This window comes from Heteronotia binoei, chromosome 5 (assembly GCF_032191835.1).
Source record: "Heteronotia binoei isolate CCM8104 ecotype False Entrance Well chromosome 5, APGP_CSIRO_Hbin_v1, whole genome shotgun sequence".
Classification (NCBI taxonomy): domain Eukaryota; kingdom Metazoa; phylum Chordata; class Lepidosauria; order Squamata; family Gekkonidae; genus Heteronotia; species Heteronotia binoei.
In genome coordinates, this window is record NC_083227.1 from 85664630 (window position 1) to 85684516 (window position 19887).

Below are 19887 nucleotides of genomic sequence, written 5' to 3' on the forward strand. Positions count from 1 at the left end.
TCCAGCAGGTGCAAGTGGAGGAGTGGGGAATCAAACCCGGTTCTCCCAGATAAGAGTCTGCACACTTAACCACTACACCAGACTGGCTCTGGTTAATATTCAGTATGTTAAAAATTCAACTACAACTACTCTGAAGACATTCTCATATAGACTCAGTTCAGACGTCATGATACATCAGAACATGAAATAAAAACACAGCAGCCTGATTCAGACAAAACAGAATGAAGTGTTCTGAACATAAACATCAGTTTTAAATTCTCGCTGTAAACAACTGCTTCAGAAAAGATTCCTCTTTATCACCAGACTGAATTTTACCCCAGGGCTCATCTGAGAGTGACGTTTACACATAAAAGTTAATTTTAACATGAAAACATTACCTCTGGGTTTTCACTGAGGTATATCTGTTTAGAGATGTTGTTTATTGTACATATCCACTGAAAAAGGAAGTAAAAAGGTACAATTAAGTATACTGGTTTTCCTACGTAATGTCTATTACTCAAATGTCTCATCCCCCTTTCTTCCATGTAATTTTCTGCACATTTTCATATTCGTTTATGGTTTGGTACCAGCAATCCATCAGCAGAAGGTGCTGATAGTTACAGATTCCCCTCCCTCAGTCTCTTTTGAAAACAGAAAGGTTTATTCCTAGGACTGCCAGACTGACATGAAATAACAACCATCTGGGTCAGTGGGCTGCAGTGAAGATGGGGATAAAATCACTCTTCCCAACTCTTCTGCCCACACAGAGGCAGGAAAGGTAAGTTCATTACCTTGCCTTGCTTCAGTGCAACTCACTGACTCACTGGGCTATTACTGCACATGGGTCCTGCAAATCCAGGAAATCAATTTTAGCAGCATCAGAAGGGATTTCTGGGTGGGAAGTGAAATCAAGGAAGATCTGAGATCCCTCTACAAGAAGATTACTAGACATAACTCTAGATATTGAAGCAACTTATTTAAAAAAAAAAAGAAACTCAAAATGTAGTTAAAAATACTCCTGACTGCACAACAGAATGCATAATCACAAAAAAGCCACATAAACACACCAGAAAATGATATTTTAGAGTAAAAATGAGTAAATGGCCCTTATCTAGTCAGAAGAACATGGTATCTTTAAAAGAAATGAGAATATTTGCTACATTCTCTATCAATCAGTTGTCAACAATTTAATACTGAATCCACAGGAAGACTAAATAAATAAATAGTTTTGTAGAATTTAATGCCTCTAGCCACATACATAAGAACATAAGAACATAAGAGAAGCCATGTTGGATCAGGCCAACGGCCCATCAAGTCCAACACTCTGTGTCACACAGTGGCAAAAAATGTTATATACACACATACACTGTGGCTAATAGCCACTGGTGGACCTGTGCTCCATACACTGTGGCTAATAGCCACTGATGGACCTGTGCTCCATATTTTTATCTAAACCCCTCTTGAAGGTGGCTATACTTGTGGCCGCCACCACCTCCTGTGGCAGTGAATTCCACATGTTAATCACCCTTTGGGTGAAGAAGTACTTCCTTTTATCCGTCTTAACCTGTCTGCTCAGCAATTTCATCGAATGCCCACGAGTTCTTGTATTGTGAGAAAGGGAGAAAAGTACTTCTTTCTCTACTTTCTCCATTCCATGCATTATCTTGTAAACCTCTATCATGTCACCCCGCAGTCGACGTTTCTCCAAGCTAAAGAGTCCCAAGCGTTTCAACCTTTCTTCATAGGGAAAGTGCTCCAGCCCTTTAATCATTCTAGTTGCCCTTCTCTGCACCTTCTCTAAAGCTATAATATCCTTTTTGAGGTGCGGCGACCAGAACTGCACACAGTACTCCAAATAAGATCAAAAGGCATCCCAATTCTACACAAATTAGTGTAACTCTGCTAATAAAGCCATGCCTGTCCTAAATGGATGCATACCTTACAGTAAATCCTATCTTACCATGCAATAATGCTGGGACCACCTATGGCCTAGAAAAGCATAACAGGATTGCAATACATAGGAATGAAGATTTAACTTGTAAAGCTCTTGCAGTTTCTTTTTGCCCCTCTTCATAATTTCTAAACAGAGTAATTGGGTTCCACCAGTGTGTTCCCTGGATGGAAGGCATTTCTATCTGTGAAGTTTAGCTTCCACACCTCCCACTACAGCCCAAAATGCCCTCCAAAGTGTTACTGGGAAACAGGGGACCCCACAGGAACAGCATGAGGGGGGAGTCAGAGATCAGGTGCAGAAGAGGGCAAAAGCCACCCGCCCTCCTGTCCATGAAAATTCTTTATGGGATCTGATCCAGTATCTTTTATGTTTCTCTTAAAACAGCAATATAAAAACTGCCTTACAGTTTTTTGGAAGTTATTTGGAAGTTTTCACTGGTGTCAAATTTTACTTGGACAATCCAGGTGAAAAACAGCAACAATATCACAATCTTATTTGAATAACAATCCTTACTTCTTCAGAGATGAAGTTATGTTAGTCTGTTGTAGGGAACAAAACTAAGGATTTTGTGAACAACAAATGTAATGTGGAATAAAGCTTCCACGGGTCAGAGGATCACTTTTGTGATTTTACAACAGCTTTTTTGATGTGTACCTCCTCATAATCTTTTTTGCTCTCTGCCTGCAAAATAGAAGACCTAGAAGAAAAAGAAGGAAGGGGGACAAATAATTGGGATTTATTTTTTCAAGACAGGGACTGTCACACCATGTTTTCTAGCATATTTCATTTTGCTATATGTTGTATCATACCTATTCACGTATACATTTTATATATACATTAACAAATGCTTGACCCTGAATACTAGTTTATATATTCATTACACATTTTTAATACAACATTTATTGCTCTCTAAATACCAAATAAATTTCCATTTGGACTGTTAGATCTGTTATGAGGAACCTGCCAGATGTGCCCCTCACCAAGCTGTATTCGAGATACCTACTTGCTAGTACAGCTGAGTGAGAAGGAAAATGCCAGACACTACAGGTAGTTTACCCTTGGGAGATTTTTGCCACAACTGTGCAACACACTCAGCTTGTCATAGTAAGTAGATAAGATGGCAGATAAGGGGAAGAAATAGGAAGAATGCCCCTCATGACCTAAAGATGATGATTCGATGCAGGTAGATCAAGGAGCTAGATCCTATCAATTTATCTGCTCAATCCTGCATGATACCCATCCTTCACCTGCAATCCTCATCCTGCATAGCTTCTGTCCGTGCAGATATTGTGGTACTCATCAAAGCCTTTTCAGTGGTCAAAAGATAATTTGAAAATATCTCGTATTCCAAACATACACACTAGTATCCAACCCATATAGCAGTCTGTCCCTTTTGATCAGAAGTCTCTTGGGGGAGTCATACCCTCACAATCTTACTGAGAAGAAAAGGTTCGTGTAGCAAAGAATATACCTTACAAGTGCATATTAATTTAATTTGCTTTGAACAATTTGGGGCTTGATTAACACCAGCAGTGACAACATATTCTTCCAAATTATATTATATGCAACTAACATATACTAAACAAGCTTAATAATCCAAGTTTTATTCTGAACTCATGCACTAGTATTCAGAACTTCAGATATGTGTAAGGTGTCGGTGCACAGGGCTATCAAAATCCTAATAATTAATTAATACTAATTTTATTTTATTTAACAGAGGCAATGTTCTGTTGACAACTACTGGTCTGATGTACTTGTCACTTTTTTACCATACAGAAAGGTAAAGAATACTGCTGTGCACCTCCCAAGACATCTCTTTAGCTGATAAGCTCTGCAAAGAGACAATTAAGTGGTTTGCATCCCCCTCCCCACACTTTCCAGTTAAGTAGTTGAGAATGAATACAAACTTTTTGCCATCAAAAGATGTTATCTGAAAGCAATATCTTCTGTCTTCACAGTCCACAGCCATGACTGAACAGTTGTCTATATCCATAACAAGTCCTCCAGCTACATCTCCTCGTGCCTGGCTCATTAAGTTTCCACCCTGAGTGAAATAAAACTGCCTGTCCCAACTGGAAGACACGAGCCCTGTTTTACTGAAAAAAAGAAAGCAGATGGACTTAGCATTGGCATGTACTACTGCCAACCGCCCTCCCCACAACAGACTACTACAATGAAGAAACAATTTCTTTATCCCATAGTAAAAAATGTAGACTCTCAATAATAGTCCGGCACAATTCAGTTCAACTCTTAACCATTTACTAGGTTTGAATTATGTGACATTATCTACAGCTAGTCAGAGGACGAAGGACAACTTAAAATTCTTAAAACTTAAAGTATACAAAATTATTTCAAACCACGTTGAAATTTGGTATACTAAATACACCTGAAATATGCTTATATGAAACTATACTATGAAGGACAGCTAACTTTTAAACTGTAATGCACAGTTGCTCTTTTTATCAGAAGAAAGGAAGATCCTCCCACATCTACTATCACTCCTCTGCATCATGGAGAGTCAATTTCCACTCAACAGTTGGAGGAGTCTCAATTGTCTCTCCTATGAGGCATTGGAAGGTTTTAGATATAATGACAAATAAGGGAGTGCTGCTAAAAAAAAAAAGGAGCCTAAAGGAGCCTCACATTTGTCAAAATCCCATGCAGTATACCTCTTTCAAAATTTAAGACTTTTGGCCATTTACTAGCTTTCCCCAAGAATGAGTGAGAATTGTTCACAGAGGAGGCATGCAAAAGAAGCTTCCCTGTCTTTTGAAAAGGCTCAAGAAAGGTTGCTCTAAGAATGGGGGAAAGTTTGGCATGAACACATATGGAAAACCTACCTAATCAACACCCTCATTGAAGGACACCTAGAAATAGTACAAATTTATTTATTTATTTTATATCCCGCCCTCCCCACCGAAGCAGGCTCAGGGCAGCTCACAACATAAAATTCCAACAAACAATTAACATTAATAAGTATTAAAATTACACATTCAACAATAAAAGTTAAGAACATAAATGAATCATAGATCTCTTGCACATTAGGACAGCCAGAGTAGAACAGAAGCATTTAAAAAGCAACAGTTTACTCGCCAACATAATTTAAAATTTCCCTTCTCTTCTGAAAGCAATTTTGCTTCTTTCAAGCCAAGTAAAGACAGGTTATCTGGCCAGTAAATTCAATGATGTTGAGAAGCAAGTATTTTTTTCTTCTTCCCCACCACATATTAGTGTACATTCTGGGGTTTCCCCAGCTTTTCTCCTTCTCAAGTCTGCTTTGTTGGAAAGTAAAGCCTTGACGGTGGCCATGTGGGTGGGAAAGTTTGGATTTCTCTATCCATCCAGGAGCTATTTCCCCAACACTGTTCCCACAGTTGCCATTTCCTTCCTCTGCCACCAGGGGGCTTAGTTTTGGGTTTTTTAAAATTAGTAACTGAATAAAAGTTACATTGATAAAATATGTGAAACAGGATCTCTGAATTTCCAACCTTTGTTCAAGAAAATCTCTATAATAAATGATAAACTAATCTCCAACCCCTTCCATTGCAAAGAATAGGCGTATCTTTGCAACAAAAGGAGCTGAAGATTTCCTTTTAAAATTAAAGATAAGAAATTCAGAGAACCTGTTGCACATTGTTATAATGCCATAATAAAAATCAATTACAGATTTAAAAGAAAAAAATGTCTCTACTGGAGGACTGGGGCTGGGAAACCTGCTGTACGGAAGCACCCACCCATTGCCACTACACCAATCAGCAGCCATGCTAGCCATGGAGAAACCACACAAGTCCGTCCATATGCAAAAGCCACCTCATTCAAATTATTTTGTCTATACCTAATGCTGCTACTAAAAGTAGTCAATTAATTATTTCAGAATAGTTTATCTGTAATGGTTCTCACTTTCTTGCATTAAGATAACCTGCTTTCCGAGTAAGGTTCCGTTGGCTAGGAAATTTTGTAGTATCGGGGTCAGGCAAATACAGTGGGTCACTGGCTACCTCCAAGTCTTCTATAGTCTGCTGCATAGTCTCTACTTCACGATCCATTTCCCTGCGAACACTGAGAAGTACAGGACAAATGTTCAGTGCCTCATGTAACCACAGATAATGGCAAAAAAGAGGCAGGCTGTTCATTTTACGGAGAAAATTAACTTACTCCTGCACACTTGTTCCAATGTTTGCTAAAAACTCTTCCAGCTGTTCAGTAAGATTTTCTGATCCCATCTTGAAGAAGCTTATCTTTTAGAACAGAGAATGCAGGAATTTAGCTGCAAGTAATTAATTTCTTCCCACGTGTGTAAATCCTATTTCTATTTCGTAGTAGGTCAAGAAACTTATAGGCATAGGAAATCAGTTCAGTTGCATTGCACGATTAACAAATATTAAAAGAAAACTGAGAGGAAAATCACTATCAGTATGTCCTAGGTTCTCTATTATACTGTCCCCATACTGTGAGCAATTTGTCATTGCCTGCTATAAGAAAGGACAGTTTCTTCTGGACAAACTGTAGGGCAGAGAGACGGATCTGACATAAATGAGACCTTGTTGGGTCGGGCCATGTGTGTCATAAAATGTAATGCCAAGTAGTGGAGATATAAACTTTATAAAGGACACACACAAACACAATAAAAGATTTTGTATCTCTCCTGTGTGATTGAGGGAACTGAGCAAAGGAAGCTCTGGCTCTTTCCCACCCCAGGAGATGAGGAGAGGAGGAGCCTCAGCCAGTACAAGGCTTGGCTCAGTAGCTCTGCTGTGCGATTGAGAAAGCCTGTCAAAGCAAGCTCTCCCTCTCCCCCTTCCTCTCCTAGGGAGAAGCCTCAGCCAATGGAGAAAATAGAGGCTTTGCTCTGTAGCTCCTGTGCGATTGAGCAAGCCTGGCAAAGCAAACTGTGACACAGAAGGAAGCAAGGAAGAGGCAGAAGAAAGTGGACTTGCTCGTGGGCCTGATAGGAACCCTCGGGATCAGGCTCCCAGGCTGCATGTTTGATACCCTAGAGGGTTTATGACACATGTGTGTGTATAAACACACATCTCATTCACACACACTGAGAGCTTTTTATTTTAAGCAGAAATGCACAGAAACACAGTTCTGGCTGGCTTGGAGTCAGGGTGGCCTAATATGCAAATAAGTTCTTGCTGGGCTTTTTCTACAAAAAAACAAAACAAAACACATGTGTGTGCTTTCTTCTCACCAGAAAAAAAACAGATAGACTCAGTGCATTTAACAACTTCTAGGAGAGACCTCCCATCAAGTATTTCTAAAGTGTACTATTACAAGGTCATACTAAACGTCTTTTCTTAAAAAGAAAAGAATGAAAACAGGGGAGTTGAGCATCCTCTTGACAGATGAAAAACTTTCCCATGAAATAGCCTGGGGTAGGTCAAAGATGGGCTATAGGACCTTGTATTACCTACTGTTGTTAGACTACACTTACTATAGCATATATTTGACCTCTCAAGCTTTAAACCTCACATTTACCTAAACATATTAAGTTTCAGAACTCCAGCTTTTCAAAGTCATTCACCTGAGCTTGCATGTATCCTAACAAGGGTTCTAACATAGCAATTTTCTTCTTGTACTGAAGAGTATTTAATGCACAGAAATAATGCATCATAGTCTGATGTTGTTTTTTCCTGGAAGTATACACATCTTCTGTAACTTCATATTTGACCTAAAGAGAAGAAGAACAATGATTGAAAGCATACAAAATGCCTTCAGTGAAGGTTTCTTTATGTTCTGCCAGAGACCAGACATATATGTTGCAATTAAAAAGGAATGTACTGCATCACTATTTATTACAACATGAATTCCTTTTAATTATCTGAGGACAGTCTAAAAATAGAACAATCTAATTATTTTCAGGATTAATACATTCTTCTCTCTACTGCAGTGACTTATAATCATCACCTCTACAGTGAGAAGGCAGCCTTCTTTTTCTTTATACTATTTCTAGGACTGCCAAATAGACTTGGTGAGGAAGGCAGTGCAGTATATAGTGATTTAAAATTATTAGGTGTTATAATCCTATAAATGAAACATACAGGTAGTATTGAAAACTGGTCAAACCTTCTCATTTTCTCTTTTTTTTGACAGGCGACTATATCTGGTGATGGCAGCATCATGATCTGCAGAAGAAAATTATATTTTTATTCTGTAATTCTACTGAAGTTTCTGCATACATAACCTCTTAGCAACATCAAAATGTATAACTATTTAGGGAAAAATAAGATATTTTTCATAGAAAGTTCACTGCCCACCACAGAACTTCTTTTAGCTGACATAAAAGTAAGTTTTAATTATAAGAAGCGGAGTTTATTTTGAATATACAGTAAATATATCAACATAATCAAAATAATTATGGTATTCTGTGTTACTAATCATGCCAGAAATATTTCCACAGACTTTGTAACTAAACTCTGAGACTCTAATTCACTGATCATATATAATCAATGTTATTTCCTTTTTCTTGTTCACTGGATGAAGGACCACCACCACCCCCCAAAATATGTATGTATGTGTGTGTGTATAATATAAGGGACTTGCCAGGCATTTTTCCCACACACCACATTTAAAATCTGCCATGACTTCAGATTTTGAGGCCAAGGGATAGTTATTTTAGTTGACAAATCAACAAGCTAACAGCCTAATCCTAAAAGATACCCTTCTAAATCCATTGTAGTCACCAGATTACATTGCAAATTTCTGAAGTCAGAAATGGGGATACTGTTAATGTTTCAAGTGTCCTGAAAAGATAAAACCACAAGACTTATAAATTCTGACTATTTACTATCCAACCTCAGGTCATAATATACAAAAGGGAATTAGTCTTTGTTATACTTACCATTGCTCGAGATCTGGAAAACTTCTTTTAAAGTCAATATCTCTGAAATGGATTTAATTAAGGTACAGCACAATATTAGTGTAATTTTGCCAATAACAAACAATACAAATAGAGCTGATGCACTGATTTTGATTTCTGTTGCTACTGCTCTTTAAACATCTAAATGTACCCTAATTGTAAAACTCTTTAAAGATTATTTGCACCTTGGGGTTTTATATAGATTGTTATATCTATATCTAAAACATTTTATTTTTCTTTTTTATGCATGACCAAAGTTCACTACAGTTGTAACTTAATCATTCACTATAATATATAATACACAGAAGAAGATGGTAATTCCATTTATTCCTAACTGGTTACTGGGTTTAGGCTATATACCAGATCCGGCCAAACTTGCTTAACATAAGAGCCACAAAAAATAAACCTCAGACGTTTGAGAACCACAAGACATGAATGTCAGATGTTTAAGAGCCACAAGCCAGGAAAAAAGGAAGAAAGAAATGGAAATAGTTGGGGTAGGGAGGAGGGAGGGAGAGGTGTAAAGAAAGCAACTTTAACTTTAAATGCATTCTCCAAGCTGCTGGGTTGCTTGGAGAAGTGATTTAAAGAGAGAAATACCTTCTCCAAACAGGCTGATGGGGCGGTCAGGGCTGCTAGAGCCACACAATATGTGTGAAAGAGCTACGTGGCTCCCGAGCCACCCCTGCTATATACCATGAGCACTTGCTTACAATTATTCCTACAAATTCCAACAATTCTCTACATCCCTCACTTTACACAAAAATAAAGTTCAGTTGACATCCAACAGTCAGAAAAAGTTGGGCACAAAAATAATAGGAAAACATGCCAACTATTACAGGATAAACCCTTATATATAAACATAATTTGTAATGTTTACTACTGTACCTTTTAAATCCCTTTCCTTAAACTGAGTAATGGGAAACATCATGGCATCAGCTAACTGAGTTGACAGAACAGCATGACATGAACTGAGCTAATGAAAGAGGGGAGAAAAGAATAGTTAAATCATTTTGACTACAAATATGTAGAATTTCCTCTGTTTTACAGTGACCTGGAGTTAAGAATCTCACCAGTTGAAATGAATGGCACTTTAAAATACAGCTCAACTTGAGCAGGATCAAATCTGTCTTTTTACCAAATGTAAGACTTTTCAATCAGTTCCTCCTATGATATCTTCATAAGTACTGCTAAGAATGCCCTTTGATCTATGCTAGGAGCTCAAATATTGTTCATTCAGTATTTTCCTTCATTGGCTTCTTTTTTGCCAGTTCTTTGTGCTCAAGCACCATATTTTCCCTTTATTCTGTTTTCCCTTACTACTTACTCACTATTTGTGGAACTCTTAGAAAGCTAGTATTGATCATTTTTTTAATAAATAAATAAATAAATCTTTGTCTGATCTAGCATAATTGTGGTTGGCCTTCTCCAGTACTTAATATTGTTTTACTTTTAATATTTAATTCTAAATTAGATTGTAAAGCAATTAGACAGATTTTTTAAAAACGTATTTTGTATGGTGCATTGTTTTGGTGTTCCACAAATAAATACAGAAAGCACACATGAAGCTGCCTTATACTGAATCAGACCATCAGTCTATCAGAACCAGTATTGTCCACTCAGTCTGTCAGCAGCTCTCCAGTGCCTCAGGCAGAGGTCTTTCTCATCACCTAGTGCCAGATCCTTACCTAGAAATGACAGGGTTTGAACATATGAACATATGAAGCTGCCTTATACTGAATCAGACCCTTGGTCCATCAAAGCCAGTATTGCCTTCTCAGACTGGCAGCGGCTCTCCAGGGTCTCAAGCTGAGGTTTTTCACACCTATTTGCCTGGACCCTTTTTTGGAGATATCAGGGATTGAACCTGGGACCTTCTGCTTCCCAAGCAGATGCTCTTCCACTGAGCCACCATCCCTCCCCAGGACCCAGGACCTTCTGCATGACAAGCAAATTTCTACTACTTTGCCATTGCCCAACTGCATGTTTTCAAAAAGGCTTTTGAATTTTAATGTCATAAATGTGGAATATGAGAATATCATTCATAACATCACTTGTGGAAATGCTCTTAGTCTTTAATTAGAAACCACATATCTTTATATAAAATGTATGCCATCCTTCCTTTCTATTATAGACATTTCACTCAGCTGTGAAATTATGTCACTGAAAACATACATTTCAATACACCAACTTCAACATACTGCCTTTTATCTACAGTGTTTAACATAATGGGGCACCAGTGCTAACCATCTCCCCCTGTACAATGACAACATTAACTATGTGAAAAAGGCAAAAACCATCAGAGTTTTAATTTTAAAACCTAGACTTGAGTCCATAGCATCTTGAAGACTGTGACACAGAGACAGGAGTGGAAGCCAAAGAAAGCCTCAACTATGGGGCAAAAAGCAGCAGTTGCTCCAAGACTAGCAGAAGTGGGGGTGAACCACCTGCAAGAGAGTCTCTCTCTCATCAAGCAACAGCTGAGCATATAACAGCAGGAGGTTTGCCACCCCAGAGCATTAGCAGGGGGCATGGGGACTCTGGCTATACCTATGCAATCCCAGCTGGAATGGGCAAGGCAAGGAAGGGGTTAAAAGAGGAACAAGACTCAGATAAGTGAGGAGTGGTGCTGGCCTTGGCCAATGTATTTATTTTCTTTAATTTATATCCTGCCCTCCACACAGAGTGGACTCAGGGTGGCTTACAGATCACATAATAGTGTGATAAATAAAAGCAAAAGTTAAAAAGTTTGACATAAACCAAATGAAGTTGTTGATACACCAGTAAAAACCCTCTGGGCAGTGTCATGGGATGTTAGCAGAGCTGATAGCAGGGGAGGCTGAAGATGGGTGTTTGGATGTCCAGTAACCTCAGCTGAAAGTGTGGCAGAACAGCTACAGGCCTTGCAGAATTTTTGGTAGATCTCGAAGGGCCCTGATATCAGGAGGGAGCTTGTTCCACCAGGCTGGGGCCAGGGCTGAAAAGGCCCTGGCTCTAATTGAGGCCAGTTGTATGTCCTTTGAACCAGGGATAACCAGAAGATGCTGATCGCTCAATCACAACGCAGTACGGAACACAAAGAAGATGAGACAGTCTCTGAAATATGCCTGACTGCACAGGGCTTTAAAAGTTAACACTAGAACCTTGAACTGTATCTGGTACTCTATAGGCCAGGGGTGTCAAACTCATTTGTTATGAGGGCCAAATCTGAAATAATTGAGACCTTGTCGAGCTGGGCATATTGGGCCAGGCCAAGCCATGTTGGACCAGGCCATGTGTGTACCTATTTAAAATTAGGTAGCAGAGACATAAACTTCATAAACGACACAGGCAGCTACAATTAAAGGTTTTTTTAAAACCCTTAAAACATGCTTAAAACATTAGCACTCATTGGTTTTAAAGGTGCTTTCTTTGTATCTCTCCCATGGGATCCAGGGAACTGGGCAAAAGAAGCTCTGGCTCTTTCCTTCCTTCCCCAGGGAATGAGGAGAAAGAGGAGCCTCAGCCAATAGAAGGAAAAGGGGCTTAGCTCAGTAGCTCTGCTGTATGATTGAGAAAGCCTAGCAAAGCAAGCTATCCCTCCTCCCCTTCCTCCCCAAGGGAGGAGCCTCAGCCAATGAAGATAATAGAGGATTTGCCCTATAGTTCCTGTGCAAGTCTTGCAAAGAAAGCTGTTATGCAGAAGGAAGCAAGAGAGAGGGAGAAGAAAGAAGATGAAAGCCAGTTGTTTGGAGGCCTAATAGGAACCCTCTGGGGGCCTGATTTGGCCCCTGGGCTGCACGTTTGACACCCCTGTTACAGGCAGTGGGTGGGTGAAAAGAACTGTACTCATGAGGAAGCCTGGTGGGCCTTGACGATTCCAATGAAGAGATATTTAAGGAGCACCAATGCGCTCAGTGATTCTCTGCTGCCTGTGTAAGTCAGTCATTATGTCCCCACAGAGACCAACAAGGTTTTCAAGGTATGAACTTTCGAGAGTCAAAACACCCCTCATCAGAGAGAGCTTTGACTCTTGAATGCCAATTTGCCTGCTATAAGAAAAAATCTTGCTGGTCTCTAAGGTGCTACAAGACTTGTAGCATCTAGCTACAATCTAGCTCATCTACTGCTGACCAACATGGCTACCTTCTAAAACAGTTTAATTAAAAGTTCAGTGTGAAAAAATCACTATGGCTTATACCATACATGAGTGCCCATCTAGACAACATACTCAGTCTTACCTCATCTATCACTTTTGCAAACTGCTGCAGAGTAGAATTCATAACTTCATCATCACCACCCAAAGGAAACCGCTACCAAAACATAAGCATATATAAACCACTTTTTTACTTTCAAATAAACATTTGTTTACTTTTTTCCTGTTGCAATTCAGAATTACAGAGGTCTAACCACATGCACTAGTATCAAAAGGTATTTACAGCTTTGTAAAATAAAAGCTAATAGAAGAAAAGAATTCTGTCAGGATATTGTTGACCAGGAAAATATATTGTCTAGAACTTGCCTCTATTAGGTTAGATCCATAAATATGTTAGCCAGTTTCAGTAAGGTATACTGTACATTGGGGTTCCCAAGCACTTAATTAAATTCTATGGGGGAGGGTTGCATATTGAAGATTTTATTCTTTTAAGTAAGTGACATACAGGCAATGAAGAGGTCAACAAGATTACAATTTCTGAAAAAAAAATAAAATAATTACTTAAGAAGTAAAAGAAAACAAACATATTAATTTAATTCAAATATGACCCTGTTGCTATAAAACTGGAATATTTCCTTTTTATGGTGGAAATGCTAGTCTCAGTTTAGAGAGACAACTTCTTTACCATTCAGTTCTTATGCCAATAGTTTCATATGTAAGAATTAAGCAAGGAAAGCTTTTCAGAGCATGGAGGAAAGTGCATGGGAAAAATCATTTGTTTAAATCCTGCACGCTAGGCTACTACTAGAAGACACATTAACAAGTTGGTAATACTGCCCTGACCTGGATAGCCCAGGCAAGCCCAATCTCATCAGGTCTTGGAAGCTAAGCAGGGTCGACTCTGGCAAGTATTTGGATGGGAGAACTTCCAAGGAAAACCAGAGCTGGGACACAGGGGCAGGCTTTACTCACCTACTTCTCTGAATATCCTCCATGCCTCCAGTAGGGGTCAGTCACCAGAGATTGCCATGTCTTTCAAGTGCACACACACACACACTCATATGTGTGCGCACACACACACAACACCCCCCCCCCCAAGAAGTCAGCAATACTAATCAAAACTTAAACCAAATATCTAATTCCATGTGAGGACTATACCTGCTGCTCGTATTCTTTTAGAAGCTTCGAAGTTAAATGTGTTGCTGCACTTAATTCATTCTATTAAAAATACAAATACAAACATAAATTTCTTAATCTGATTGATAATGAAAAATACTATGGATTTCACACATACAGCATACTTTGTTTTGGCATGTAAGAGGGCTGTAATGGGATGATGCTAACAATCTTTTGAACTGGCTAGTCATTTCTAATGCTTAACTCATCTGTAATTTAATCCATCTATTTAAACTTGACAATTTTAACCCTACACGTAACAAATTGTTGCAGCAGATAGTTGTAGATAAATTACGTCAACAATATATGATCAAATTCCGCAGGGCCTGCAAGACAGTTCCGCAGGGCCTGCAAGACAGCCCTCTTCCGGCAGGCCTATAACACCTAACTGATACTTTGGATGGAACATCTTTGGATGGAACAAAATGCTCTTATAGACCGCTGGCTTTATTTTATCTTGTTTTATTAACTATGCTTTTATTGTATCTGTAAATGTTTTAAATGGAACTGTATGAATCATTGTGTTGTGAGCCGCCCTGAGACACTTCGGTGAGAAGGGCGGGATATAAGTCCATCAAATAAATAAATAAATAAATAAATTCAGATCATTTGGAGACTTTGTCAAGTCAATGGAAAATAGGTCAACATTCAAAACAGCACGTAAACATGCTAGTTTGGTGTAGCAGAGAGCTAGTTTGGTGAAGTAGTTAAGTGTGCAGACTCTTATCTGGGAGAACCGGGTTTGATTCCCCACTCCTTCACCTGCTGGAATGGCCTTGGGTCAGCCAAAGCTTTGGCAGAGGTTGTCCTTGAAAGGGCAGCTGCTTTGAGAGCCCTCTCCAGCCCCACCCACCTCACAGGGTGTCTGTTGTGGGGGACCAAGGTAAAGGAGATTGTGAGCCGCTCTGAGACTCTTCGGAGTGGAGGGCAGGATATAAATCCAATATCATCTTCTTCTTCTTCAAACATACACATTACTTAAAGTATCATAATCTACAGTGACTATTTGCCTAATAAACATTGATGATACAGTACATAAATCTAGATAGTTTCAGATTAGAAGCAAGTTTCATCTCTGAAACATTTTGAAAAGTTCATTTGGTTTAATAGAATGATCCTAAATGAATCTTCAATACAGCGAACAATCCTAACCTTTCTCACAACAGAACTGAGCAATAAGTAACATGGAAATGCTACAGCAAAAAGCCAAGCCAATACTGTTAGCACACAAAGACTTTCTTTTTTTAAAAAAACTGAGATGAAATTTAAAAAATAATAATTATGATTGAAGCATTCGAACAACATTCAAATCCTATCAGTTGCACTGTTTTGAAAAGCTGATTCAAATTGCAGTAACAACATTACCTGTGCATCATAAATTCGGTGCATGGCTTTATATAACTGGTTAATGTAGCGAGATATTGCTGCAGCATCTTCTTCAAACACACCCAGCAAGGACCGAGTCTAAAGAGAATGTATTTTTACAGTATTATAATATAATATAAAGTAAAGGCTAGAATCAAAGAGTACTCTCCTGAACAGTACAAGAACTAGGTGGGAAAAAATCTGAATATTACTATAACCTACAGGGATGAGCATGAGGCAGCTCAAAAGCCAAAATCTGGCATGAACTTGGGGCAGTTCAGAGCCCTCAAACTGATGTTCAGAGGGGCCACTTAAACCTAACAGCTGACAGACGCACCAGCTCCACTGTTAGGCTGAAATGGCTGCGAGCCATTAAACCGACCCTTGGCACTTACCGTGAGGGGTCCTTCTCCTAAGAGGACAGGAGGACATCTTGGGTGTTTCCCACCGTCCAATCAGGGAGGCAGGAATCTTAAAAAACTTCCCCTTCCTGTGGATGTGGGAACCACCCTCCTTCCAGTTCGGGTGACTCCGAGAAGCAGTAAAAAACTCTTGCAACCATCACTGCTATGAAAAAAAGGTGAGCTAACTGGTGGTCGGTACAAAGACTTGGCATGAGCCTCCCAAACCGACTGAAATAAACTCATATAGAAACTGAGAAAAAACAGGTAAACTACAGGTAGCCTGTGTTAAAGAGTAATCAACAGCTGTAGATGAGACTACAGGAGAAGAAGTTAGATCCAGACACATAAAAGATAGATGCTGCCCGAGGTAGGACGATAGAAGAAGGGGAGGGCAAGATGTCCTCCTGTCCTCTTAGGAGAAGGACCCCTCACGGTAAGTGCCAAGGGTCGTTCTCCCTAAGAGGCGGAGGACATCTTGGGTGCTCCCATAGCAGTATGTCATACAGGGTGGGATCGTCCTACTCAGGCAGCACGTGTTGCAGGATTCGTCTGCCAAAGGCTGCGTCCGCCGACGCATATGCGTTCAACTTATAGTGTCGGATGAAAGTGGAGATAGATGACCACGTAGCTGCCTTGCACACCTCCTCTATGGAGGCATTCCTGTTGAAGGCAGCATTGGTGGCCGCACTCCTGGTTGAGTGTGCAGTGATCCCTGGTGGTACGTGAAGGTTTAATGCCTTATACGCCTCCGATATACACTGCTTGATGGCGTAGCTAATTGCTGATTTGGACATCTTCTGTCCCAGTCTAGGAGCCGCTATATTAATGAACATGAAGTCTGATTTTCGGATAGATTCAGTTCTTGTAAGATAGACCTTAATTGCTCTTCGCACGTCTAAGGTATGCCATGCGCGCTCCTTGGGATGCTTGGGATCCGGACAGAAGGATGGTAAGTTGATCTCTTGACTCTGATGGAATCTAGAAGAGACCTTTGGTTGGAAGGTAGGGTCCGGATAGAGGATCACCTTGTCCTTGTGGAACACACACAGTTCCCTCTTAACCGATAAGGCCCGGATCTCTGAGACTCTTCTGGCCGATGTTATTGCCACCAGAAAGATGGTCTTCATACGCCTGAACTTTAGGGATACAGAACTTAAGGGCTCGAAAGGAGGACCTGTTAGGGCAGAGAGTACCAGGTTCAATCTCCAGGTAGGAAACCGATGTACTTGTGGTGGAGAACTCACGGAGGCTCCTCTAAGGAAGCGTCGAATATGGGGGTGAGATGAGAGGTTCACGCCGTCCACCTGCTGGAGAACTGAGGATAAGGCTGCCACCTGACGTTTGAGGGTAGCTGGCTTCAATCCAGAATGGAGACTGTCCTGAAGGAACTGCAGGATCTTGGGGACAGAAGGATGCAATGGGTCCACGGCTTTTCTCCGACATCATCTGTGGAAGGCTTTCCAGGACATGTCGTAGATCTGCGTTGTGGAGCTTTTTCTGGATGCCAGGATGGTGTTCGTCACGTCACTTGCATAACCAAGATCTAGGAGAGAGCGCCGTTCAACCTCCAAGCGGTCAACCTCAGCCAGTCTGGATGAGGATGCCACACCGGGCCCTGTAACAGCATGTCTGGCCAGATTGGTAAGTGAAGCGGTTCCGCTACTGACATTTGTTGGATTGATGAGAACCAGTGACGTCGCGGCCACCAGGGAGCAACCAGAATGACGTCGGCCCTTAGCAGCCTGATCCTTCTGAGCAACCTCGGAATGATCGGGATTGGGGGAAAGGTGTAAAGAAGGCCTTGCGGCCAGGGAGAAGTTAATGCGTCCGTGGCCTCCACTTGGTAGTGGTAGTACCTCGTGTGGAATTGAGGAAGCTGGTGGTTCTGAGAAGACGCAAAGAGGTCCAACACCGGCGGGCCGAAGCGTGTCACTATCGTTAAGAAAAGCTTCTTGTTGAGAGACCACTCTCCCGATTCAATGCTCTCCCGGCTGAGCCAGACCGCCTTGATATTGCAAGTCCCCTTGATATGCTCCGCCCTTATGGACTTTAGATGACTCTCCGCCCATTCGAACAGTTTCACGGCCTCCTTGTGAAGGGAAGTCGACCTGGACCCCCCTTGATTGTTTAAATAAGCCTTGGCAGCGATATTGTCCGTTCGAACCAGGACATGCCTCCCGGTCACCTGGTTCTGAAAGTACAGGAGAGCCAGTCGAATGGCACGGAGTCCCAGAAGGTTGATGGGAAGACTCGCCTCCTCGGTTGTCCACTGGCCCTGGGTAGGTATCTCGTTGAGGATCGCCCCCCAACCTGAAAGGCTGGCATCTGAAAAGAGCTGTATTTCCTTCTCTACGAGGAACATTCTCCCCTGACGCAGGTTGTGGTCCTTCGTCCACCACAGGAGACTCTCCTTGACCTTCTTGGGAACAGTCAACGACATAGGGTGCTTCTCCATGATCTGGATCTGATAAGGGCGCAAAAAACATCTGAAGTTGTCTGGTGTGAAAGCGGCCCCATTGAAGCGCCTCTAGATTTGAGACTAGAAGACCCATAAGTCGTGCCAGGGTCTGGAGAGATGACAATGGTTCCCGCACTATCTGGAGCACCAAAGCCTTGGTCCTCAGCATCTTTTCTTCTGGGAGGAAAACAGAGTCCTTGTGTCGATGACCATACCCAGATGTTGTAGCCTCTGGGACGGCTGTAAATGACTCTGGGGAATGTTGATTATGAACCCGTGTTGTTGAAGACAGGATATGGTGTGTATAACGTCCTGCTCCGCACTCTCCCTTGACGAGGATCTTATCAGCAGGTCATCGAGGTAAGGGTGCACATGCAACCCTCTCTGTCTGAGGATTGCTATCAGGTTCACCAACACCTTGGTGAACACCCGCGGTGCCGTCGCCAGGCCGAAAGGTAAGGCTCTGAATTGGTAGTGAGTCCCATTTACGCAAAAAACGAAGAAACTTGTGATGTACTGGGAGGATTGGAATGTGCAGATATGCCTCTGTTAGGTCCAGAGAAGACATGTAGTCCTGATGGTGCAGGGACTCCGTTATAGATTTGATGGACTCCATCCTGAAGTGACGGAGGTTGATATATCTGTTTAAAAATTTCAGGTCTAGAATCGCTCTCCAGTCCCCGTTTTTCTTGGGCACCGTGAAGAAGACGGAATAGACGCCTTGACATCTCTGCAATGGAGGAACAGGCTCTATCGCTGCAATTTCCAGCAAATGTTGAATTGCTTTGAGGGTGATGCTTTTTCGTTCTGGGTTTCAGCGAAGAGGAGACACCAAGTAACGATCCCAAGGTGCCCTTTTGAATTCTATGGGGTAACGATTTCCAACGTCCAAGCATCGACCCTCGAGGCCGCCCACGCCTGCTGGAAGTGTAGTAGACGGCCCCCCACTGGAATAGAATTCCAGTCATGCTTTGTTGGGCTTGGGGCCCTTCTCGAATTTGTCGGACCTATCGGGCTGATTCCTCTGGAACCGGGAATTGGAGAAGCCCTTTCGGAAACTCTGTTTGGACTGTCCCCAGGTTGTTCTTCTGAAGTCCTGTTTTGGTTTGGAGAAGCTGGAGGAGGCACGAAAGGAACCAGACCCGAAGCTTCTCTTATCGGAGCGGCGCAGATACTTGGGCATGGCCTTTTTCTTATCCCGTGTTTCCACCAGGATCTTATCCAGGGCGTCTCCAAATAGCTTTTCTCCCTGGAATGGGTATGCTGACACGATGGACTTCGAGCCATAACCCCCGCCTTGCTACGGTGCTTGATGCCATTGCTCTAGCGGAGAAGGTGAGGGCATCCAATGAAGCATCCGCTGGAAATTCGGAGGCCCTAAGGAGTCTGCTGGTACCTTCCAGGACCCGTTTATCCAGGTCTGGCAGTAGCTGGGTAAGCCGTCTTATCCAGACGATCGCTGCTCTGGAAACTATAGAGGTGGCCGCAGCTGCCTTGATGGCCAGAGCCATAGCTTCGTGGCTCCTCTTCAAGGCCAAGTCTATCTTTTGTCCC

General features: G+C 41.4%; 1 protein-coding gene across 1 annotated transcript in view; it reads right to left on the bottom strand.

Annotated features, from left to right (window-relative positions):
• The window catches only part of APPL1 (adaptor protein, phosphotyrosine interacting with PH domain and leucine zipper 1), a 44963-nt gene that overhangs the window by 15527 nt on the left and 9549 nt on the right, over positions 1 to 19887 (bottom strand). The window contains exons 2-13 of the mRNA XM_060239732.1: positions 15472 to 15570; positions 14089 to 14148; positions 13016 to 13087; positions 9684 to 9771; positions 8778 to 8819; positions 8003 to 8061; positions 7461 to 7607; positions 6089 to 6171; positions 5834 to 5992; positions 3841 to 4029; positions 2588 to 2630; positions 378 to 434 (exon numbers count right to left, since the gene is read on the bottom strand). Of these exons, the coding sequence (XP_060095715.1) occupies positions 378 to 434; positions 2588 to 2630; positions 3841 to 4029; positions 5834 to 5992; positions 6089 to 6171; positions 7461 to 7607; positions 8003 to 8061; positions 8778 to 8819; positions 9684 to 9771; positions 13016 to 13087; positions 14089 to 14148; positions 15472 to 15570 (1098 nt within the window). The remainder of the gene's footprint in view (positions 1 to 377; positions 435 to 2587; positions 2631 to 3840; positions 4030 to 5833; positions 5993 to 6088; positions 6172 to 7460; positions 7608 to 8002; positions 8062 to 8777; positions 8820 to 9683; positions 9772 to 13015; positions 13088 to 14088; positions 14149 to 15471; positions 15571 to 19887) is intronic.